Raw genomic sequence first — 26047 nt, forward strand, 5'->3', positions numbered from 1 at the left:
AGAAAGCATATGATAATGATGTTGAAAAATAGAGTGCAATTAACAGTAAGATGGCAGAATAGGTTGACAGCAAACAAGCTCATGTGACTACCAATAAGACAGTAAGAGAGAGAAAATGATAGCTAAAAAATGACACAAGATTTGATAGCTGAGTTGGCAAAGATGAGGTAAGAGATGAAATCAGTGTGGAATGAAATGAAGAGAATTAGAGATAGGTGTGGAAGAGTGAAGGAGACAGGAACAAATGATGTTGGTATGAAAAAAAAAAAAAGGTAATAAAAGACTCGCTCGCAAGTGGAATTGTATGGGGGATTTGATTTTTAGAGGCATGGTCAACAAAAAGATACACAAGACCTGTTTTCCAGGAGGTAAAATGAACAGAGTGATTGAAGTGTTGGATATCAGAAGTAGGCAAGTAAAGAATTGGTAGTGGTAGTAGGAATAAATGACTTGACTGGGAACAAGGACAATGTAAGATTTTGATAACAGGAGGTTGTCAAGAAAGATAAAATATAATAGTCTGATAGTAAAGGTAGTAACAGTATGTTGCCCAGGTATGGCAGTGATGAAATGAGGTGGAGAGCAAAGATTATGAATGATATATTAACAGAAATGTGTGAACAGAAAGGAGTTCAGTTTGTTAATGTGTGTGGAATAAGTTTGAAGGATGAACTGAACTATATAAGAGTGATGAATTGCATTTGAATGGCTTTGGTGTGACTCATTTGGTGAGACTGTTGAGGGAAGGGAGAGTAATGAGTGCAGAGAATGAATCTCAGAAATTAAGAAGCAATGTGAAAGAGCAGGAGAGTAAGAAAGGAGAGATTGTGGAGATGCTTATCAATGGAGAAGTGAATTTTATCAGTGTAGAGCAGGAGTGTCAAACTCAATTGGACTGCAGGTCATTTGCTATAAAATTGTATCTCAAGTGGGCCGCAAAAAATTTTCGACTAAAAAACCTACACTAATTAGAATCGAAGGGAAGTGAAAAAATGAGTATAAATAAATCGGAAAATTAATAATAAAAATTTTATTTATTCTAAGTCATTATAAGACATAGAAAATAATAGTATAATGATTATGACAACTCAAAAAAAAATAATAATATAAAGAATATTTTTATTATATTAATATTTAGAATAGATAGCATTTAATCCAGATTAAACCGAAATTAAATTTTATTTGAATAAATCAAATATTTATATATTTATACATTCTAAAAAAAAAGTATAAACTCTCATTAATAACCATCACAAAAATTTAGTCTCCTGTTAGTTTGAAATTTTTTGTATTTGTGTTGAAATAAAATACCTCTCTTTCTCTCTCTCTCTATATATATATATATTGGGGGGGGGGTCTATATTTTGGGGAATTTTTTAAAAATATTTTGGAGAAAAATTATAATATTTTCAGGTTAAAAAAAAAAAATATATATATATATATACACACACACACACACTTGCATAATATAATTAATAGTAATTTAATTTCAGTATTTTATTTTTTTCCCCGACACTTGACAATGTTTATTATTAACCAGCCTGCCAAAATTTGGACTCAAAGATTGTGAGCATATGACCTTCATTATGGCAGAAAGGTTGACATCGGTTAATCTTGATCTGTGGGGTGTTTTGTTACCTTTCATACATGAGAATAATTGTTCACATAAATAGGTGCTTCCAAAATAACATAGAATATTTGCTGCAAACTTTTTTATTTCTGGATATTTTTGACCTAAATAACTGTATATTTTTGGTACACCAACTTCTTGGTATTTCACTTTTAGAATGGAATCATTTTGGAAATCAATAAGTTCCATTTGCATACAAATAGGAGCTTTTTCGAAATTAAAGGAAAAAGGATCTGTAAAAAGCAAAAAAAAACTTCTTGCTCCTTAAAATCTTTAAATCACCTATCAAATTCTTCTTTTATCTTTTCTAGTCTTAGACAATATTGAGAAAAAGTAAAACTTTGATTCTTATTGTTCAACTGTTCACACATAGGAAAGTAATTTAGAATATTCTCTTTTAAATGATTTTGAAACAAAACTAACTTACATCTAAAACTTCCCAGTGCGTCATACATGTTTATTAACTGATCTTTTCCCTGAAGTTTGACATTTAAATCATTCAAATGTCCTGTAATATCAACTAAGAATGCTAGATCTTGTACCCATGTCTGATCATTAAGAAATGCAACATCACGATTTTTCATTTCTAGGAACAATTTGATCTCTTCTAAAAGAAAAAAAAAAAGCTTTTTAGAACCTTATGACAAGATAACCAACGAATCTCTGTGTAATAAAGTAGCCATTCGAATTCACTCTCCAAGTCTTTTAGAAATTGTGCAAACTGGTGGTGATTGAGGCCTCTGGATTGGATGAAGTTCACAGTATTTGTCACAGGCTAGAGTACGCTGCTCATTTCCAATACTTTGGAGCATAGGACCTGCTGATGAATAATGCAGTGGAAAGATTGCAGTTTTGGAATGTCTGGATACATTTTCTTTAACTTTGCTGCAAGTCTTGACAAAAAGCCTTTATTTCTGCCTGTCATTGCTGGAGCACCATCAGTTGTCACTGCTATGAGTCTGTTCAGAGGAAGTTGGTATTTTTCCAAAATGCCCCACAAGGCGTCAAAAATATCTTCCCCTCTAATGGTTCCATGGATGGGAATCATTTCCAAGAACTCTTCAGTAATATTCATATTGTCGTTGCAAGCCCGAAGAAACAAAGCAACTTGAGCCATGTCGTGAGTATTGAAACTTTCGTCAAGTGAAATTGAAAAGCACTGTACGTTTGAAGATATTTCTTGCAACTGGTCATGCAGTTTATCTGCCATTTCGGTTATTCTTTCGATCACAGTATTTCCGGACAAAGAAATATCATGAAATACTTGCACATTTTTGGAACATATGTTTTCGGCTGCTTTTATCATACACTCCTTAACCAAGGAACCGTTACTAAAAGGTTTGGAATGTTTTGCCAATAAATTTTGCCAATAAATGTTTTGCCAACAAAACATTTCATAACTGGCTCTCACTGCTGAATCATCATCTTTCATAATTTTTGAAAATACTTGTTGTTGACCTTGAAGTGAATTCTTCATACTTTTTAATCTTTCTTCTCTCGGTTTACCCTCAAAGTGTGAATATTGTTCTTTGTGAATTTTATCGTGGTGCCTTTTTATATTATATTCTTTGGTTACACTAATTGTTTCGTTACAAATAATGTGCATTATTTGTAACGAAATTTGTTTTTTGTCATTTTGTTTCAGTGCAGAAGTAATTCAATTCTCATTTTACTTGAAATTTTCTCCCCTCAACAGCAATTTTTCTTTTTCATGTTAGCTTGGAAAGAAATATTGCCTCAGTGAATAAATATATTATTAATATTATTAACAATTTTTATAAAAATGTTTGAATAAAAACGCACAAAACTGTAGACCAGTGCATGACACTATTGCAAATAAAAATAACAAATAATAATAAAAGGGATTCTCTCACTGCTAGGTTGTCGTTCAATTGTGTTTGGCACACTGACTTCAAAGATAACTGATTAACTGTAGCAAGCAATTATTATAAACACACAGCTGGATTCACATGAGTGCATATGCTGCACGTCATGTGAACAGCTGGTAGCCAATAGAATTGTGCCTTGGTAGCTCAATCAGTATAAACCTGGGTTCGGTTCCTGTCCGTGAAGTGAGGAACCTTTATCTCTGTGGATGCGAAGTCCAAGAATAGTTGGAAAGTCATGGGCGCTTAAGTGCCTGTTAGGACCACTGATGATGGTGAATTCATATTTGGTAATAATTATTTTGCCAGCCTGGTTGGCCGAGTGGTTAGCGTATCCACTCTCCAGCCAAAAGGCTGCAGGTTCGAATCCCACCGTGGGCATGGATGTTTGTGATTGTCTGTGAAAATACTAGTGGTAGTGGTCGGCGGTAGATGGCGTTGGTGTAGATGATGAAGGTAGTTGCGGTTGGTGGAGACAGAGAGTTGTAGAGTAGGTGCCCTCCCTCGATGAGTTTTTGGACTTCCTGGAGGTGTTATGTAATAATAATAATTTGACTTTTTCAGCACGCTATAAATTAACAATGAAAGCATAAATATAGTTTATGATTGATTAGGATCGAATCTAACATTGAAATTGCAACAGAAATTTTTATTATTGCAATTATATTATAGCAGATTGTTGCATCCATATTGTAACTATATAGTTTATGATTGATTAGGATCAGATCTAACAATGAAATTGCGATATAAATTTTTATTACCGCAATTATATTATAGCAGGTCATTGCATCCATATTGTAACTATAAATGTCATATGAAAACGAATAAATCGATACATATTTACTCGAATATAACTCTCACTTTTTTCCCTTAAAATTAAAGCTAAAATATCATGGCGCGAGATATATGTGGGGATTTTTAGAAACTAAAGTTTTCAGAAAAAAAACTGAAAATGGGGATGACTTACCAAGAATCTCCTCTTCGTTATAGCTACTTCCGGCCTCGCGAGCAGTTTCCTTTTGTGCATTGTCAAAGTCATCTATCCAAATAGCATCACCTTCTTTCCCATTATTCCAAGTAAAAATTACAAGTAATTTACAAGATTTTAGATACGTAATGAACACCCTTCATGAAGGTGAAAGAAGAAAGTGAAATAGACAGCAATGGTAGGCCAATAGAGATAGAACAGCTATGAAGATGTGGATATGATAGGTGCGGTATTAACAAAAGATCACATTACCAAAACACAAAGTCAAGCCGACATTTTTGAGCTCAAACGCTAATTCTCTTTAACCAAATTCCATAATATCTGAAACTGTCATAACAACATTCACTCTATATGTCTTAGTTTTAACACATTTACGGATTTTATTGCAGCTTTGTGTTTGAGTTAGTGGGTGCACTCTCACACATCTAACTAAAAACAATAGATTTTAGTTAGATACTGTGTTTGCCGGTGCAACATATAGTTTTGCTTGAATCTAAACATCATGGTTAATGTGGGAACGGACATGTGATTCATTAATTAGTGCCGTTTTTATACCAGTTGTTTCTAATCGCACTAAAGAAATATATTACACATGTTGAGAAATATATTACAGACAGCAAATGTCTCTGTACTTTATTCAGTGGTACAATAAAACTACGTGTTTTTCTTACATCTGCAGTATAGTGACAGTTGGGGAAGGCGTGATGTTTACCACAGGGAGCAAGTTATCATCCCGATGTGAAAGTGGTTAAACTTTATTTTCATGTGTGATGTATATGCAAAACTTTTTAATTTCTTTTTTCATAGAGTAAAATCAGGGTACAGGGGTGTGAGTCATATGAGAGGGCGAGTTATATTTGAGTAAATAAGGTATTTCTGTTTTATTATAAAAAGCAACCATCCTTTTTTTTTTTAAATCTTTCCTTGAGGCATCAGGGGGCCGCAAGAAATTGCTTTGGGGGCCGCACACGGCCAACCAGTTTGACACCTGGTGTAGTTTGGTTTGAAAAGGTTACTGAGATGAGAGAGAGCTGCTCAAAGAAGGCATTGGAGAACCCACATCTAATACGTGGTACTAGTAAAATTTGCTATAGATTCATATAAATAGAAACTTGTCTAGTATATGAATGCTAGACATATCAGAAACAGAGAAATGAAATGGTTGCAGCGATTGAGTTTGTTCAACCAAAAATTGTTGGAATAAGTGAAACATAGTTGGTGAGGATGACATCCTGACAGGAAGAGTAATGGAAAAGTATGATGTTTTTTGTAAAGATAGAAAGGATAAAAAGGTAGGAGTACTACTACTGATGACAGAAAACAATTATGTATATCATCATGGCAGTGATTCTGAGGCAGTATGGTGTGTGATAGAGATTAACAGAATGAAATACTTAGTCAGATGCTGAAAGAGATCTGGTAATGTGGAAGGTAATCATGACCATGATATGTATAAAAAAATTAGCCAAGCAAATAGGGAAAGGGCAATCATTCTGGGTGATTTTAATTATGGTAATATAGACTGGGATGACGAGATAGCAACTGGAAGTAAACAATATGAATTTCTCGAGTTTTTGATATCTACCTCAGACAGTATGCATGTAATAGAAGGCACACGAGGATTAATGATTTTGGATATGATCATCTCATCAGAGAGGTCTTATAAATGAAGTCTGAAATCACCCTGCATTTGGTTAGGGTGATTACTTGGGTAGTTGCAGTCATGTGAGGATTTCTGTGAGGAATGGGTACATGTGGAACTACAAGGCTGGAGATTATGAGAATCTCAGAAGGGAGCTTGCAGATGTAGCATGGAAGGAGGAGTGGGATGGCAAGGAGATCAATGTTGCGTGTATGATATTTAAGAAATGTCTAGCAGAAGCCAAGTTTAAGTATTCCAAGGGTCGGAAAGTTAAATAACGTAGGTGCGAAATGGATGAATGCAGAGATTAGGCATGCAATACAGAGAGAGAGAGAGAGAGAGAGAGAGAGAAGGCATTATGGAGGCAACATAAGATGAGTTAATAATTAATTTAATAAGGCTTATAAAGAACAAACAAGGAAAGTGTCTCAGATCGTGGTGGTAAGGGTAGCAAAAGTGGAATATGAGCACCAGTTAACTAATAAAGCAAAAAATAAACAAAAAAAAAAGATGAATGATTATGGTAGGTTGACAGTGACTAGAGAAAATGGTATATGGATAACTGCTGATATAGTTGAGATATTTAATGAGCAGTTCATAAAGGTCTTTCATCCTTGTGAATGTGAGATTATGGAGAGTTTAAGACCAGTGAATGAGGAAGAGGAGAGACTAACTGTGAGTTAGCAAGTGATATATGAGAAATTGAGCAAACTTGAAGTTAATAAAGCTGTGAGAAATGATGATGTATCACCAAGAATTTTGAAGGAGTGTGCCATCGAGTTGATCTGCTTGGCATATTTGTTTAACATAAGTCTTACATTAGGTAAAGTTTCAAAGAAGTGAAAGGAAGGAAGGAAGGGATGATTGTACTTTTCATAAGGGAAGTGACAGAGCTCAAGCATCAAATTATCGACCAATCTGTGTGTTGTGGCTAAATGTTGGAGAGGCCAGAGAGAACCAGGATTCAAAATATTGGGTTGACAATAGTGGCACAGCACAGATTTGCTAAAGGGAAGTCATCTTGTCATCTTTTAGTAATCTACTTACTATTACAATAAAGTGACAGATCCATTGGATGAGGTAGATGGATACACAGTGGTACACTTAGATTTTCAAATGCTTTTGATAGTCAAACTAGAAAATGGGATTGGACATTAGACTATTGCACTAGATTGGAAATTGGCTGTCTAATAGGTATCAACAAATTGTGCATGGGAAGCAATATCCCAGAAGAGGAAAGTTACTAGTGGTGTGCCTCAGGAGTCTGTTTTAGGGCTTCCTCAATATCACTAACATACAGGTTAACATTACTGTTAACCTGTATGTTAGTGATATTGAGGAAGATTTGAATGGGAATATTCAGTTGTTTGCAGATGAGGATTAGAGCAGATGCTGTGGCTTTATAAGACTTGAACAGACTGAGTGAATGGGATCAGGAGTGGGATATGCCAGGTCAATTTTGTGAAATGCAAGATTTTAAAATATGTAAACAAAGATGGGATGTAGAATTTAAACTTGCAGGGATATATTGTGGGAGATAGAGAAAATAAGAGATCTTGGAGTGATGGCAGATAAGAATCAAAAATTTAGAGTACATATTGCTAAAACTGTGAGGACAACTCAATGAATTTTGGCAATGATGCAGTGGACACTGACTTGTAGAAGTAAAGAGATCCCAGTTCCATTGTATAAGGCCTTGATTAGACCACATATGAACAACTGTGCACAAATCTAGTCACTTGGTTTTCAAAAGGATGAGGAGACATTGGAAAGGGTCCAGATGCAATTGAGTAAAGTCTCTGGAATGTTGAATACGAAGAAAGGTTGAGAAGATGCAATTTATTGAGTCTAGCAGATAGGTGGAAGAATGGTGATATGATAGATAGGTATATGTTGGTAAGAGATTGTTATAGGATTAACATTGTAGAGGTTTTTCATAAAATGATGAGAGATTGGGGTAGAACAAGAGATCATTCCTAGAAGCTGAATAAGGACAATATGAGCAAGAGAGTAAGAAGCAGTTTATTGCATGGAGAGTTGTGAATGATTGGAATGCAATGCCTGAGAGCATGGTGTCTGCAGAGAATTTGAAAGTATTTAAAACATGGTATTGTGAGCTGTGTGTATGACTCTGATGATGAGTCTGACTCCATTGGGGTCTTGCGATAATAATAATTTTTCTTAACTAGCTCTCATGTGCTCTCATTATATCAATCTATAATGGCAGTAATCATTTAGCATTCAGTCTTCTAACCAATAGTTCTAAATTAGATGCTATAGCAACTGTGAACATTTACAACGTTATAATAAATTTAGTTTAATCCTTTATCCAAGTGTGAGCAAACAAAGTTTGCGCCTGAAAGTATCTTCAGGACTGGGTTAAGGTGGTACACACCAGGGCAACTCGTTGCAAAGGTGGAGCAAGCTACCAACACTCCTATCCTAGTATCTCCTATAATGCAAAACACATCTCCTTGCGGATATGTCTATTGTTATGCATTAAGGGAAGAGCCACTACCCAGACCGGTTTCGACCTTTATTGAGGTCTCTTCAGTGGGAGCCAGGCCCAAGTCGAGATATCAGGCAGAAGCATTTGCAGGTCATCTCCACCTAAGCAATTGCTTCTGCCTGATATCTCGACTTGGGCCTGGCTCCCACTGAAGAGACCTCAATAAAGGTCGAAACCGGTCTGGGTAGTGGCTCTTCCCTTAATGCATAACAATAGACATATCCGCAAGGAGATGTGTTTTGCATTATAGGAGATACTAGGATAGGAGTGTTGGTAGCTTGCTCCACCTTTGCAACGAGTTGCCCTGGTGTGTACCACCTTAACCCAGTCCTGAAGATACTTTCAGGCGCAAACTTTGTTTGCTCACACTTGGATAAAGGATTAAACTAAATTTATTATACTCTAACCAAGTGGAAAATAAATTTACAACGTTATATTTGAGGACTTCCCTTTAAGACTCATTTACACAAGCTATCTTTCCATGATTCAGATATCTAATATCTCTTTCTGACCCCATATTAAAATGCGTTTATGTCTGAAGTCATCCTGAATATTTTCTGCTACTGCTACTGTTCTGTCATTGCTTATCTCGTTTGATGCAATTAATTGAAATATCCATTATAATCTTCCTTCAAATGATGGATATACCTCATATTCAGTTTTACACAAACCTTTATTACCTCTTAATCCTCTCATTTCTAAGAAGACTTTTCAGTAGTCTTTAGAATATTTTCATTGTATTTTTTTTTCTATTTAACTTCTCACGATTTTCTGTCAGCTACTTTTACATTTTACTTTTTGCAGATTTCTGATATTTTTCTTTATTTTCTATAAGAGCAAATGGTGATTTACTAGTCATACCATTCTACATAACTTCTTTTATTTTATACATTTATTCGCATGCTTTCTTAGCTCACTCAATCAATGTTTCCTTTGAATTTTTTCATCCATTCTAAAAGCTCTGTTCTTGATTTGAATTCTCACTTTTAATCCTATAATCCCTTTCTTGAAATGCATTTTTTATGTGTTCTGCACAAATCTAATACATGCTTTCTAATGAAATGAGAAGCACTGATTATATTTGTGCAAAACAAACACTATTTTGTCCATTAATGCACAATTTACTCTGGTCTGGCTGGAGAGATTCCAGTGATACTGGGTATTTAAAATCCTTACAAAAATTTTAATCCACATTGCCTTTCAGAAACATGGAAAACTGAGAAAGCTTTTGACTTAATGTCCAATCCTCATCTTCACATGGTGCATCCTGTTAGTAGGTGCTGAATGAACGAGGGAACTTAGCTGACCAAATCGTACTTGTCTATTAGTTTAAACCAAAAATGTTTATGATGGTACAACATAATGAGATTTCATGCTGGCTGGGGTGTGTCATCCAGTTAAACAAGATCCCCTGCTATAACTAAGATGAAAAGCCAAACGACTATTTTTTTCTGGCGAAGTTAATTAAATTAAGGGGATAAAAATCCCTTATTATTTTACAGCCAGTATGCGAAACTCTAAGATCGAAAACTATGATCTAAGAGTTTCATGCCGACAAACTATCGACGAATCCAAGCGTAAGTGACCACCTGGTAGTACCACACCAAGGCAACTCGAAGCAAAGGTGGAGCAAGATCCCTCACTATCCTTGATATTTTCTCATAATGTAAAAACACATAGCCTAGGAGATGTAATACTGCTTTACATTATGAGGAGAGGTCACTACCCAGACCGGTTTCAACCTTTTTTTGAAATCTCATCAGTGAGTAGCTAGACCTGGATGATATCAAAGTTTAAGTGAAAAGAACTTACATACCTTCACTATACAAATGCCAGAAAGGTGTGCCCATATATTATAACTAAGATGAAAAGCCAAGCGGCTATTTTTTTCTGGCGAAGTTAAGTAAATTAAGGGGATAAAAATCCCTTATTATTTTACAGCCAGTATGCGAAACTCTAAGATCGAAAACTACGATCTAAGTGTTTCATTTGAAGTTTCATTTCATTTTCATTATGAGAAAATATCAACGATAGTGAGGGAGCTTGCTCCACCTTTGCTTCGAGTTGCCTTGGTGTGGTACTACCAGGTGGTCACTTACGCTTGGATTCACAGATAGTTAGTCGGCATGAAACTCTTAGATCGTAGTTTTCGATCTTAGAGTTTCGCATACTGGCTGTAAAATAATAAGGGATTTTTATCCCCTTAATTTAATTAACTTCACCAGAAAAAAATAGCCGTTTGGCTTTTCATCTTAGTTATAATATGTTATAATATAATATATGGGCACACCTTTCTGGCATTCGTATAGTGAAGGTATGCAAGTTCTTTTCACTTAAACTCTGACATCATCCAGGTCTAGCTACTCACTGATGAGACCTCAAAAAAGGTTGAAACTGGTCTGGGTAGTGACCTCTCCTCATAATGTAGAGCAGTATTACATCTCCTAGGAGCTGTGTGTTTTTACATTATGAGAAAATATCAAGGATAACGAGGGAGCTTGCTCCACCTTTGCTTCGAGTTGCCTTGGTGTGGTACTACCAGGTGGTCACTTACGCTTGGATTCGCCGATAGTTCGTCGGCATGAAACTCTTAGATTGTAGTTTTCGATCTTAGAGTTTCGCATACTGTCTGTAAAATAATAAGGGATTTTTATCCCCTTAATTTAAGATCCACTGCTGTTTTTGTCAGGGAATCAGGATGAACAGTGAAAAGTAGGCCACATGAACAAGCTCCAACTCAATCTGGAAGAAAAAGAAGAATAAACCCAACATCAGAAGATCTGTAGATAGAAAACATCAATATAAGGAGTACTAACTGAAAGGAAATCAAACATGTAGAAGAATTGGAAAAGTACCACATGGACATATTTGGCATTACTGAGACAAAGAAGACAAAAAACAGGGGATATTTTACTAAATAATAAGCATAGAAAGTTATTTTCAGGCAACAATGATCAAGGAAAGGAAGGATTAGCGATAGCATTCAACACCAAACATGAAGATAAACTTCTTGAATGGAAGGCAGTTTCAAGTAGAGTTATGTGGGCAAACTTCAAAATGGGGACATGGAATGAAACTTATTTGCACCTATGGTCCCACAGAAGGTTCTTCCAAGGAAGAAATGGAGGAATTTTTTGAGTCATTAGAACAGACAGCAGACATCAATAAAATGGAAGGAGTGGTCCTTGTTAGAGATCTGAACAGTAGAGAATCTGACCAAGCATAAGGGAACATTTTGGGAAAATTTGGAGAAAAGGGCAAAGCTAATAATAATGGTATTTACTGGACTTTTGCTCAAGATACGAACTAGTCATCACTAACACCAGTGGCAGCCCCTCCAGTATAAAATGAAAGTTCCTGCTGTATTATCACCATTCTTAAATTTTTATATATTTATCTAAAAACCCTTATTTTCTTGTTTGAAATACAATACCGCTAGATAGTATTTTATATAATTCATTTTGTAGCAATAGTTGTATTTTGCAATAGTCAATGTGCTGTGCAGGCTAGGGCTAGTATCAGTACTGGCTAGTATACTCAACTCTGGAGCTGCATTCAATGCAGACTGCACCAAACCATTACCTAGTGGGAATATGGTAGTGGGGTAATGCATGATTACATGCAGTTTGGGATGGTAGCATTGCAGCCCCACCACTACAAATTCTTACAAGCTGCCACTGACTAACACCATGTTTCAACATAAAGATGTTCACATGAGAGAAGACACAAGAAATAATAAAAGCCTCATTGACTATGTCATTATTGAAAGTGATATCTTCATGCTCATTCAGGATAGATACAAGAGTGTACAGAGGATTTGAAATTGGAAGTGACCATTACTTAGTACTAAGTTAAGGATAAAAATGGATACCACATTGAAAAGAACAATATGTAAGAAAGTTTTTTAAAAAAAAGTTGATCAGCTTTTACAAGTAAATTGTAGATTCAACTATACAAACATTATTGAAGAAAAAATTAAACAAATTGAAAACAAGAACCAAACCTTGGAGTCTCAGTGGTAAACTCTAAAGAAAACATTGATTGATTCAGCTAGGGATATATGTGTTAAGTGTCTGCAATGATATAAAAATAAGAACACCATGGTGGACACAATAAGTTAAAGCAGTAGTCCTGTAAAAGAAGAAAGGATACCAAAAGTTCCTAGCAAATTAGTCAGCACATGCCCTAAAAGAATACAGAGAAAAATGTAAAAGAGCTAAGATGTATATAAAAGTAGCTAAACAAAAGTTGTGGGAAGACTTTGGTAAAAATATAGAAAATAAATATCAGGAAGGTGGCAAAATGTTCTGGAGGATATTAATGAAGCTTAGAAATGGAGGAAAGAGTACAGTAAAAGAAATCAAAGATGATAAAGGTGACACGAAAACTGAAGATAAGTATCCTAGATGAGTGGAGTAATTACTCTGAAAGACTATTAAATGAGCCAAGCTATGACAGAACCATACTAGAAAATTTTCAAGAGGAAAACAAAGAGAGATAAATATCAATATTTGATGTAGAAAAAGCCATCAAAAAACTTTAAATGTAGAATGGCAGCTGCAGTAGATGATATCTGACCAGAAATACTTACGTATGGAGGTATAAAGGTTTTGCAGATGATAATTCAGAGATGGCCTGGTCAGAAGATCAAATTCTAAACGATTGGAGTAGAGCTGTCATAATACCCATCTTTAAAAAAGGGAATAAAATTGAAAGTGAGAATTACAGAGGAATTTCTCTACTAAGTGTTCCATGTAAGATTTATGCAAGTATACTTGAAAAGAGGTTGAGAAAGATTGTGGAAGAGAAACTTGGAGAAAAACCATCTGGGTTCAGACCAAATAGAGGTTCTCAAGATCAGATTTTCACTTGAGGACAAATAGTTGAGAAATCTTGGGAATATGACAAGGATCAGTACTTTAATTTTGTAGATTTGGAAAAGGCATATGGCAAGGTGGCCCGAAAAAAGCTTTTCAAATCACTAAAATCATATGGAATAAATGGATGATTATACAGAGAAATACATAGTCTATATTTAAGCTGTCAGTCAGCAGTTAGAATTGAAGGAAATACAAGAAGATGGTCTGATGTAAAATTAGAGATAAGACAAAGATGCACATTATCTCCACTCTTATTCAACATCTATATGGATCACATTATAAAGAAAGTGGCATCAAGCCTGATATTAGAATTGGAGATGTCACACCTAGCTATTTGCTTTATGCAGATGATGTTGTACTCCTAAACACATCTGGTGCAAGTCTCCAATATTCACTAACTAAACTGAATAACAGCTGTAACAAATTTGGCATGAAAATCATCAATAAAAAGACCAAAACTGTGAAAATAGGCAGGAGCATAGAAAACTTCAGGCTGTATTTTAAATGGAGATCCTATACAACAAGTAAAATATTTCAGCTATTTAGGAACAGTTTTTAGTGAGGATGGCAGGTTAAATATGGAAATAGAAATACAAAGTAGGTGTGGTGAGTAGCCAGCTGAATAAAGTTTTATGGAATAAGAGAGAAATTAGCCAAAACACCATACTAGCAGTATACAAGAGAGTGTTTAAACAAGTTTTAAGTTATGGATCTGAGAGTTGGTTTAGGAATAAAGCACTTGATACAACAGATATGAGGGTTCCGAGAAAAATTAGGGGAGTGAACCGATGGCACGAATGGCAGAATAACATTAAAAATGAAGATATTTGAAAGGAACTTGACATTATTAGTATTCAAGACTGTGTCAGCAGAGCTAATCTAAAGTGGTATGGCCATTTAAATAGAATGGGTGAAGAAAGGCTAGCAAAACAGGTGTCTGATGTCAAGATAGCAGGAAAGAGACTATCCTAGGTAAATTGATTTGGTCAGAAGTGCCTTAGAAGCATGAATTGCTAGATATGACAATATTGGAATGCTCATAAGTAATACATTGATTTGGAGGAAAATTGTTGATAGGAGATTAATAATACTGTAAACTCAATCATGTAGTGCTGTCATAGTAACCTGCACATCCCTTGGGGGGTACATATCAGGAAATTGATGATGATAATGATGATAACAAAAAGTTGATGGCCATCACAATTTTTGTTTCAATCAGATAATTTGGAGAGGCATAAAGAATCAAAATATGAATGGATAGAATTTAGGAGAAAATGTCCATGCAGATCAATTTTTGCTTTATTTTTAATGATTCCAAAATGATTTCAACTGATATTATTATTAACATCTCACCTTCAAGGAGTCAAAGACTCGCTGTGGAAGGTACATACTATCACACGCAACTCATCCAAGCATGCTCTAAACTGATTCAATGTATCTGCATTCACAACACACTCAGGCAATGCATTCCACTCACCAACCATTCTCCATGCAAAGAATCTTCGACTCACTCCTTTGCTCATGCCTTCCTTGTACAATTTCTAAGATGGCCTCTTGTTCTACCCCCTCCCCAATTCTATGAAAAATTTTTTTCATGTTAACCTGATAACAATTCCTGACCAACTTTTGTCTCAGTCATATTTCCTCTTCTCTTATTCACAAGACTTTGTAAATTACATTATTTTCAATCTATCTTCATACTATACATTCCAAAGACCACTGACCACCTTTGTGAATCTTCTCTAGATCCTTTCTAACATATCCACATCACTATGAAACTCACTGACCAAATCTGTAATATACCTAATAATTTCACACTGGTCTGAAGCCAGGATTTAATGAAATTTGATATTTAGGATTATTATTAAAATTGATCAAATCGTCTGCAATGACAAAAGTGCATAAATACATCATATCAGTGACACACACACACGATAAATGAACTAAAATTTTGATATAATTTTGGATTTTTACAAAAGTAACACCACTTGATAGACTACTGTGAATTGAAAATTCGACTCTAAATGACTTCAAACTGTACTGTATGTATAACTTTTAAGAATATGCTAAGCCTAATGTTCACCTGACTATATGATTATGAATAATAGATTTTCATCATAAGATGAATTACAAACCATTATTATTATTATGCAACACCACCATCAGCATTGCAAATTAGAATCAGCACTGCAAATACAACATAAGTGTAGTGAGGATTTCCTGCGAATTAAATTATAAAAAATATGATTATTGAAGAAGAAGAAGTCTGTTAATAATTTTACATTATTGGTAAAAATATAGTAACTTGAATACTTACAAGCATCAATAAACTCATACATTCCTTGGAAGACTTCATTTGAAACATTTTTCTCATCTGTATAGAATCCAACAACCAATATCTCATGCATGGATATTCTCCTTCGAGGAACATTGTGCCCACAGTACCTACCACCAAAAGGTGTGCTAATAAGATCCATACTACGATCCTTAATTTCAGTATATAAATCCATATATTCATGATTGCACCTACAGAAAAGAAACAAATATGGATTACAAATAAAAAAAAATAGGAATAAATCAATGAAAGAACAATCAATATATTTGCAAATAAGCATCTAAAGAATTTTCTTGAATATTTAATGGTTATTCAAAGCATTGGCTTCTATATTTCTCCACATCTACCATTCCAACTGTATACTTTTGCATTAAGTATGTTTCAGAGATTCATAAGTTATTTAAAAAAAAAATAATAATAAAATTAATTAATTAATTTAAAAATAAATAAATAAATTAGAAATTTCAGGTGTGGGAGAATATCGAGAGACGAGCAGTGTGAAAGGTGAGAATAACGAGTGAAATATGAATGAAAAAATAAGAGTGGGAGTGTGGAAGACTTGAATGATTGAGAAGTTTTTGGAGATAGTCTTGACTGGAAGGATGAATGGTGAGTAAGAGAGACTGCAGAGAGAGATAAATGAGTTGAAAGAGGAGGTGGAATGTCTCGGGAATGAGATGAAAAATATGAAAGATAGGAGTAGGCGAATAGAGGAGATGAATGCAAGGCAAATCAGAGGAGGAGTGAGACAGAGTTATGGGAATGATAGAAGAGGACAGAATAGAAACAGGAGAAGAGAGGGAATAAGAGAGAAAGGTATTGGAATGATAGAAGAGGAGAGAATGGAAACAGTCAGAGAGAGGAAGTGAGAAGAGTGCAAGGGAGTGCTGGAAGCAGGGACAGAGTGATGCCAGTCCAGCAGGTAAGTAGGAGAACATGAGAGAAGGGGTTAGAGGAGAGAGAGACTTGATAATCCATGTTGTGCAAGATAGGATGCCAGAGGAATGTTTGACTTGAGAAGCAATAAAAAATGTGGCTATGGCAATTATGCGGGATGAAAGGGTGGATGAAATGATTGTGATAGCAGGCACGAATGACTTGAGAGGCAGTGTAAATTGAGTGGCAAAAGATCTGAGATTCGTGCTTGAGGTTGTACAAAAGAAAACGCAAAGAGGAAAGATAGTATGTTTGCTACCTAGGTATGATAATGAAAAGCTTAGCAAAAGAGCAGTAATAATGAATTGCATAATAGCCAGAATGCATCAGAGAGGATTGGAATATGGATGTTTGGAGGGCATTTGAGGACAGAAATGAACTGTATGCAAGAGACAACTTAAATTGGAATGAGGAAGGACGTAGGCATCTGGAACGATGGCAGTTTTCTGAATGAGTCAGTGTGTCGATGCAGGGAAACTAAAATTCCCAGGGTGGATGGCAGCAGGAGTTGCCTCTTGTGGAAATAGGTGCTTGGGGAAGGGGGATCGACATTAGGTAACACTGAGTCCATTGGGGTCTGAAGGGGATAATGATAAGTATAGAAGCAGTGACATTTTTATGCTTTATACTAATACCAGGAGTATAAGGATAAAGCAGATGAACTGGTGGTGTTGATAGCATCAGCCCGGTCAAAGATTATTTTGATCACTGAAACGTGGTTGACAGAAGATGATATAATAACAGGAATAGAAGTAGCATGGTACAGAATTTTTCAGCAGGATAGGAGGGGAAAATGTGACGGTGGAGTACTGCTTATGATAAGTGATGACTTATATCCTCTAAGAGTGGAAGCTATGGAAAGCAGTGACACTGATGGTTTTGAAAGCATATGGTGTGAGGTAGAGGTGGGTAAGACAGGATATTTACTGGGTGTTGCTACAACCCAAAGAGTACAGAGGGGTGGGGAGCAGGAGATGTTTAGGCAGTTGAGCTTGATAAGAGCAAGAAGCATGATTATTATGGGAGATTTTAACTACAGCAGTATAAGCTGGGAAGAGGAAATTGCATGTAGTAATAATGGAATGGAATTTCCAGAATTCTTGATGGTCAAATGTCTTAGGCAACATGTAACAGAGGGAACAAGAGAATCAAGAGTTATGGATTTGGTCATAGCATCAGAAGAGCTGATAATAACTGAGATGATATCTCTCTGCCCTGAGTTCGAGAAAATGACTATGTAGTTTTTACTGCAGGAATATCAAAGAAAAGGGAACATATATGGAATTATAAGGAGGGTGATTATAATAGTCTAAGATATTTTTTCGTGCAGAGTTGTGAATGATTGGAATGCCTTGCCTGAGAGTGTGGTGTCTGCAGGGAGTTTGAATGTGTTTAAGACCCGGTATGATGAGATGTGTGTGTAAGATAAAAGGACCTCCTAGATGAGTCTTTGACTCCATGAGGTCTTGTTTAATAATAATAATAATAATAATAATAATAATAATATCAACTCGGGGCAGTTCCATGGAGGGCAAAATTGGAAGGCCAGGATATCATTAGTGCTTGGGAAATTGTGAAGGAATATTTGTTAGCGGCAATAGTAAACTGTATTCAACAAATGAAGAAGTATGCACAATTTGGTATAAAGTGGATGACAAACAATATCAAACAGGAACTGGAGGTGAAAAAGAGTTTATGGAAGAGATATAAGGAGAGGGGTGGAGAGCAGATGCATGAGAAATATAAGACTTAGCCCAGGAGAGGGACTAGCATGGTGAGGAAGGCAAAACTGGAATATGAGAAGAGACTCGCATTAAGATCCAAAGAAAATCCTAGGGAATTTTTAGCTGTGTGGTCAGTAGAAGTGGAAATGATTGTGGAAGAATTACATTGTGGGATAAAAATGGGAATACAGTGACTGATGCAGAGGACATAGTGCAGTTGTTCAATGAACACTTTATTGGAGTATTTCATCCTAGAGAAGAATGATTTAATACTAGAGAGGTAGGGCAAGTATAAGGATTAGAGGTGCAAGAGGAGAGTGTGTTCAAAATATCAAGTACTCTGGATGTCAATAAAGCTGTGGGACCGGATGGTAATTCACCACGAGTTTTGAGAGAATGTGCTAAAGAGTCGACAGCTCCTTTGACCTGGCTTTTCATTGAAAGTCTAGCTACAGGAAAGGTACCCAAGGAATGGAAGGAAGGTAAGATGGTGCCGATGCATAAAAGCAGTAGCAGACTGGAAGTGTCTAATTATATGCCAATTTGTGTGTCATCAGTAGTTGTTAAGATCGTGGAGAAATTAGTGAGGGACTATATACAGAGGTGGGTAGATGAGGATAATGTTATATGTGAGAATCAACATGGATTTGTTAAGGGGTGCTCTCGCCTAAGTAATACAATTGCATTTTATAATAAAGTGACAATAGCAGTTGATGAGGGAAAGGCATACACTGCCATTTTTTTGGATTTTGCAAAGGCATTTGACAGGATACGACACAATAAGCTGATATTTAAACCCATGTTGGAGCACATGGGTTTAGATGTAGGGTTAATCAAATGGATTCAGGATTGGTTGTCTGATAGGTATCAGAGAGTTGTGTATGGTGGAGCAATATTAAGGAAGCAGATGGTTACAAGTGGGGTTCCACAGGGCTCAGTACTGGGTCATATTGTTTAACCTTTATATCAATGACATTGTCAATAGTTTGCAGATGATGTGAACCCGGGAAGGGTTATTAGTAATAGTGCAGATGTGGCAGACCTGCAAGAGGATTTGAATAAACTAGACAGATGGGCAAATGAACGGGGATGTCGGTTTAATGCAGCAAAATGTAAAGTCTTGAAGTTTGGGATACATCGATGAGAGGCTGCATACTCAATTGGAGGAGCTGTACTGGAGGAAGTAGGGGAAACAAAAGATCTGGGGATGGTGACTGATGGAAACCTGAAATTCAGGGAACATGTTGCAAAGGTTGTGAAGATAACCCAGAGGATTGCTGTAATACTGAGAAGGACACTGGCCTGCAGATAAAAGAGTTATCGTTTCATTATATAAAACTCTGATCAGACCACAATTAGACTATTGTTTTCAAATTTGGTCCCCAGGATTTGAATGGGATAAATTAACTGTGGAAAGGATGAGAGGCATATAACAAAAATGATTTCAGAACTGTACAATGTTAATTATGAGGACTTGCTGATGCATAATAGTGCAGACGTAGCCTGCAGAGTTTGGTGGATAGAAGGAGAGGTGGTATGATCGAGACTTTTACTGTTGAGTGGCAGTTATAGGGTGGACACTGGGGAGTTCTTTCACTTGGTGGAGCAGCAGGAAGGAGCAATGACAAGGGGCCATCCCTAGAAGTTATGAAAGGAAGCTGTGAGCAAGAGGGTGAGGAGTGGTTTCTTTGCATGGAGGGTGGTGGAACTATGGAATGCATTGCCTGATAGAGTGGTGAGAGCAAGAATGGTGAATGAGTTCAAGGAGTGGTATGCTAGTCTGTGTTTCATAGGAAGGACCTCCCTTGATGGGTCTCTTGACTCCATGGAGACCTGAATAATAATAATAATAATTTTCCACAATTTTTCATAAGAGGCGTATAAGTCCAGACTGCGGCTACATATAGCTATTTGTGTATATGCGAGGGTGGGGAGGTTTCTGGAAAGTATTGATAAACACCTAGAACAAAAATCATGTTAAAGCAACTGATATAACCACAAGAAAGAACATGCGATAATATAAGAATATAAGTTTCTTTCTGAGATAAAGAGCCAATAGGCTTCACTTCGGCGAAGTAAATTTGTTCAAATTAAGTGGATATTGAATGCAACATTATTTCTCAGCCAAATAAGAAACTCAAAGATGGAAAATCTACCTAAGAGTTTCATGCTGAATACAGAAAGTATAAAAGTTCAAGCATAAGCCAACACCTGGTAGTACATGCTGGGGCAACTCGTAGTAAAGGTGGGGTAAGCTGCGATCACTGTTCTTGTACAATGTACAACACAACTCCTAGGAGATGTATGCTGTTATACATTATGGGAGAAGGTCACTACCCAGACCGGTTTCGACCTTTTTTGAGGTTTCGTCAGTGAGTAGGTAGACCAGATGTAAATCTCAGATGAGTTCTGTTGTACATTATGGGGAAATACTAAGGACAGTGATCGGAGCTTACTCCACCTTTACTATGAGTTGCCCCAGCATGTACTACCAGGTGTTGGCTTATGCTTGGACTCACTGAACTTTTATAGTTTTCTATATTCGCTATGAAACTCTTAAATAGATTTCCCATCTTTGTCTTATTCGGCTAAGAAATAATGTTGGACTCAATATCCACTTAATTTGAATAAGTTTCTTTCATTACTTTCATAACTGGATGAGGACGACATCCACAGGAATAGAGATTGAAGGGTACGATGTGTTTGGTGAGGATAGAAAGGGTAAAAAGGGAGGGGAGAGTACTATTGATGACAGAGAAAGAGTTATGCCCATACAAAGTAGAGATGCAAGAAGGAAATAGTGCCAGTGGCTTTGAGGCAGTATGGTATGAGATAGAGGTGAAAAGAATGAAATACTTAGTTGGATGTTGTTATTACATCTGGATTTCATAGTCACTACCATCCACCTGGAAGTGTGGATGATAGTGACTATGAAATATATAATCAAATTAGTCAAGCAAATAACAAGACAGAGTGATCAATTCGGGTGATTTTAATTATGGCAATATAGACTGGGAAGATGAGATAGCAACTGGAAGTAAAGAAAATATGTTTCTTGAGTTATTGAGGGACAACTACCTGAGACAGTATGTAACAGAGGGCAAATGTGGATTGAGGGTTTTGGATTTGATGACCTCATCAGAGGATGTAATTATAAATGAGGTGTCCAATCACCCACCAATTTGTGAGCGTGATCATGAAGTGATTACCTGGGTGGTTGCCAGCAGTCGGAGGACCTCTGTGAGAAAAGGGTATATGTGGAACTACAAGGGTGGTGATTTTGAAGAGCTCAGGAGACAGCTTGCAGGTGTAACATGGAATGAGGAATTAACTGGAAAAGAGATCAATGCAGCTTGGGGGAATATTCAAGAACTGTCTAATAGAAGCAATATCTGAATGTATTCTAAGTGTCAGAAGGTTAAATAAAGTAGGTGTGAAATGGATGAACTAAGAGTTTAAGCATGTGATACAGAGAAAAAGGGCATTATAGAGGCTGCATAAGAGAAGTCGTAATAACCAATTCCATGAGGATTACAAAGACCAGCCAAGGCGGGTGACTTGGTTGGTAAGGGTAGCAAAAATGAGGAATGAGCAGCAGTTAGCTAATGAAGCTAAAAAAATTCCTAGGGAGTTTTTTCAACATGTAGCCAGCAAAAAGAATGATTATGGACAGGTGACACTGATTGGAGAAAATGGTATAAGGACAGCTGTTGTGGAAGATATAGTGGAGATACTTAATGAGCAGTTCATCAAGGTCTTTCATTCTTGCGAATATGACTTCATGGTGAGATTAAGAGGAATTGATGATGGGGGAGGAGAGACTGACTATAAGTGAGCAAGAGGTATATGGAAAGTTCAGCAAACTTGATGTTAATAAAGTTGTGTGACTTGATAATATATATCACCACGTATTCTGAAGGAACGTGCAAGGGAGTTGACATCTGCCTTGTCATATTTTTTTAATATGCACTAGGTCAAGTTCCTAAGGAGTGGAAGGAGGGCAAGATTGTCTGCTTCGTAACAGAGGTGATAGAACTCAAGCATCAAATTATAGGCCTGTCTGTGTGTCAGGTGTTGTAGTTAAGATGGTGGAATGGTATTATCTTTGACGGACAGCATAGATTTGCTAACTTATTACTTTTTACTTACTTATTACAATAAGGAGGTGGCTTCATTTGACAGTAGAGAGGGATACGCAGTAATATACTTATTTTTCTGAAAGGATTTTGATAGATTACAGCATGATAAGTTGATAGTCAAACTACAGAGGATGGGGTTGGATATTAGATTAGTGCATTGGATCAGAGACTGGCTATCTGATAGGTATCAGCAAGTTGTGTATGGAGGAGCAATATCCCGGAAAAGGAAAGTCACTAGTGGTATACCTCAGGTGCCTGTTTTAGAGCCATTACTGTTTAACTTGTATGTTAATGATATTGGCAAAGATTTGGATGGGGATATTCAGTTGTTTGCAGATGATGCAAAGTTGGGACGAACTATGAAAAGCAGAGATGTTGTGGACTTACAAGAAGACTTGAATAAATTTAGTGATTGGGTATGGGAATGAGGATATGAGTTCAATGTTGCAAAATGTAATGTCTTAAAATTTGGGAAACAAAGATGGGATGTAGAATTTATGCTTGGTGGGGGTTATATTGTCAGACGTCGAGGAAATAAGAGATCTTGGGGTGATAGTGGATAAGGATCTGAAATTTAGGGGACACATTGCCAAAATTGTGAAAGCAACACAAAGACTTCTGGGAATGATGCAGAGAACACTAACTTGTAGAAGTAGGAGGATTCTTGTTCCATTGTATAAGGCTTTGATTAGGCCACACATGGACTATGGTGCCTAGATTTGGTCACCTGTTTTTCAAAAGGACGAAGAGATGTTGGTAAGGGTCCAAAGGCGACTGACTAAGGTAGTTTCTGGCCTATGGAATGCCGAATATGAGGAAAGATTGAGAAGATGCAATTTACAGAGTCTAGTGGATAGGAGGAAGAGGGAGAGATATGATAGAGCCCTGCAAGTTAGTAAGGGTTATTATGAGATCAATGTTGGAGAAGTTTTACAGTTGGAGATCAGAGGAGAACCAAAGGTCATCCCTGGAAGCTGTATAAGGAGGGTGTGAGTAGGGGAGTGAGAAGCAGGTTTTTTTCATGTAGAGTTGTGAATGATTGGAATGCCTTGCCTGAGAGTGTGGTGTCTGCAGAGAATTGGAGTGTGTTTAAAGCATGGTATGATGAGCTGTGTGTTTGATAAAAGGACCTTCTAGATGAGTCTTTGACTCCATGGGGTCTTGGGTGGTAATAATAATAATAATAATAATAATAATATGCATTCACCACAAAGTCAGGCAATGTATTCAACTCACTGACCACAGTTCATGTAAAAAACATGAAACTTATTCCCTGGCTCAAACTCCCTACCCACAGCTTCTAGGGATGTCCCCCCTTGTTCTCCCACTTTCCTCCATTCTATGGAAAAAGGTATTCCACATTAATCCAGTGACAACCGTTTATGAACATAACTGTCTTAATCATATCCCCTCTCTTCATCATATTCAAGGCTTGGCAAGCAGCATTCCCTCAATTCATATCCCAAAGACCAATTATCACCTTTGGTTAGTTTACTATGGGCCCTTTCCAATATATCCTCAATCTGATGTACACAAGGGTACCAAATATGTGCAGATTAATCCATATGAGGTCTGATCAAGTCATTATACTTATGAAACCAGAACCTCTTTATTTCAGCATGTAAGGTCCTCTGAATCATTGCCATAATCTGATGTGATGACTTCACAACATGTGCAATGTGACCTCTGAACTGCAGATCCTTGTCGACCACCAGGCCAAGGTCTCTTATCTCAACTTTCTTCAAAATTTCTCCACCTAGTGTGTCCTTTGCATGCCACTGTCACCTACTAAACTTCAGAGCCCTACACTTTGCAACACCGAAATGACAGTTTTATGTTGCCCACTCATATAACCTATTTAAAATCGTCCTGTAAGGCCACAACATCTGCTTGATTCCTCATGCCTCTGCCCAATTTTGCATCATCTCTGGAAATAGTTGCATAACACGTTCATCATCATATTGTGTCATCTCGTGTCCTGAAAGTTGACTACCATGGTGTAACTCATGGTTGACCATGGGTGTAAGTAATATGGTCAGGATCCTATCTCTTCCACATTGTTGCAAGTATTCATGACTGTAGATTGCATGTGTTCATGGGGGGCTGGTTTGCCTGTTCTGAGGGACGAAAAATCCAAGTTTCCAGGTGAAAAGACTCTCTATCTCCGTATGAGACAGGCTAATAACACCAGTTAAATCCCTCCAAATATCATTAATATACAAATTAAACAACAATGGTACCAAAACGGTTCCCAGTGGCACACCACTAGTAACTTTAGTCTTTCAGGATACTGCTCCCCACATGCAACTTGCTGATACCAATCTGAGAGGGAGCTGCCTATACAACCCCACCTGCTTTAATTTAGTGACAAAACTTGTGGTGTGGCAATCTATCAAAAGCCTTTGCAAAATCTAAGTATACCACTGTGTATGCATCGCCTTTATCCAATGCATTTGCCACTCTGTTACAGTACATAAGCAAATTGGTAATACATGACTACCCTTTAACAAAACCATGCTGACAAGCACAAAGAATACCACTGTATTCTTTGTGCTTCTCACCTTTATCTCTGACCAACATCTCCAATACCTTAATTATATCTCCATACATACATAGATCAACCTATAATTAGCAGCCCCAACCCTATCACCATCTTTGTGAAATGCAACAATTTTACCTTTATTCCACTCATTTGTGACGTGTGCTGTTGCAAGACTTGTTCAACAGGTAGCACAAGGCTCATGCTAACTCATTGGAACATTCCCTTAAGACACACGGTGATATGTCATCAAGTCCTTCTGTGTTAGTGACATCTAATTTACATAATTCCTCATATACCTCTTGCTGACTGACTATTAAGCCTTCTGACATTACATTCCCTACACTTGAACTTCTGATTTCACATCAAGCATGAAACACCTGATGAACTGCTCACTGAGTACCTCAACTATGTCCTCTGCAGCAGTTACTAATCTCCAACCTTCATTAACATCATATTACCATGATCATTTTTCGTTCTACTTGACACATTGAAAAAATTGACAAGGGTTTTGCATGTCTGCTCTTTATCAACTGATTATTATCATGATTCATTTTGTGTTGCCTCCAAAGTGCCTTCTTTTTCTTCCAGATGATTTCATGCTAAATCCCCTGATTCATCCATTTTACATCTACCCCATTCAGACTTTTATTATTATTTTTTAAGCCTCCAAGGAGTCAAAAGACTCATCGTGGGAGATCCCTGTTAGGAAACACAAAGTCTATCATATCACTCCTTAAACTCATTGACCGTTCTCACTCTCACCACTCTATCAGGCAATGCATTCCACAGTTAAACCACCCTCTATGCAAAAAAACCACTCCTCACCATCTTGCAAA

At 36.7% G+C, this 26047-nt stretch overlaps 1 protein-coding gene across 1 annotated transcript in view; it reads right to left on the minus strand.

Annotated features, from left to right (window-relative positions):
* The window catches only part of LOC150099409 (tolloid-like protein 2), a 781663-nt gene that overhangs the window by 403746 nt on the left and 351870 nt on the right, over window positions 1–26047 (minus strand). The window contains exon 4 of the mRNA XM_090403893.1: window positions 15853–16061. Within this exon, the coding sequence (XP_090260019.1) occupies window positions 15853–16061 (209 nt within the window). The remainder of the gene's footprint in view (window positions 1–15852; window positions 16062–26047) is intronic.

This window comes from Typopeltis vanoorti, chromosome 14 (genome assembly GCF_054136105.1).
Source record: "Typopeltis vanoorti isolate ZY-2024b chromosome 14, IOZ_Tvanoo_1.0, whole genome shotgun sequence".
Taxonomy (NCBI): domain Eukaryota; kingdom Metazoa; phylum Arthropoda; class Arachnida; order Uropygi; family Thelyphonidae; genus Typopeltis; species Typopeltis vanoorti.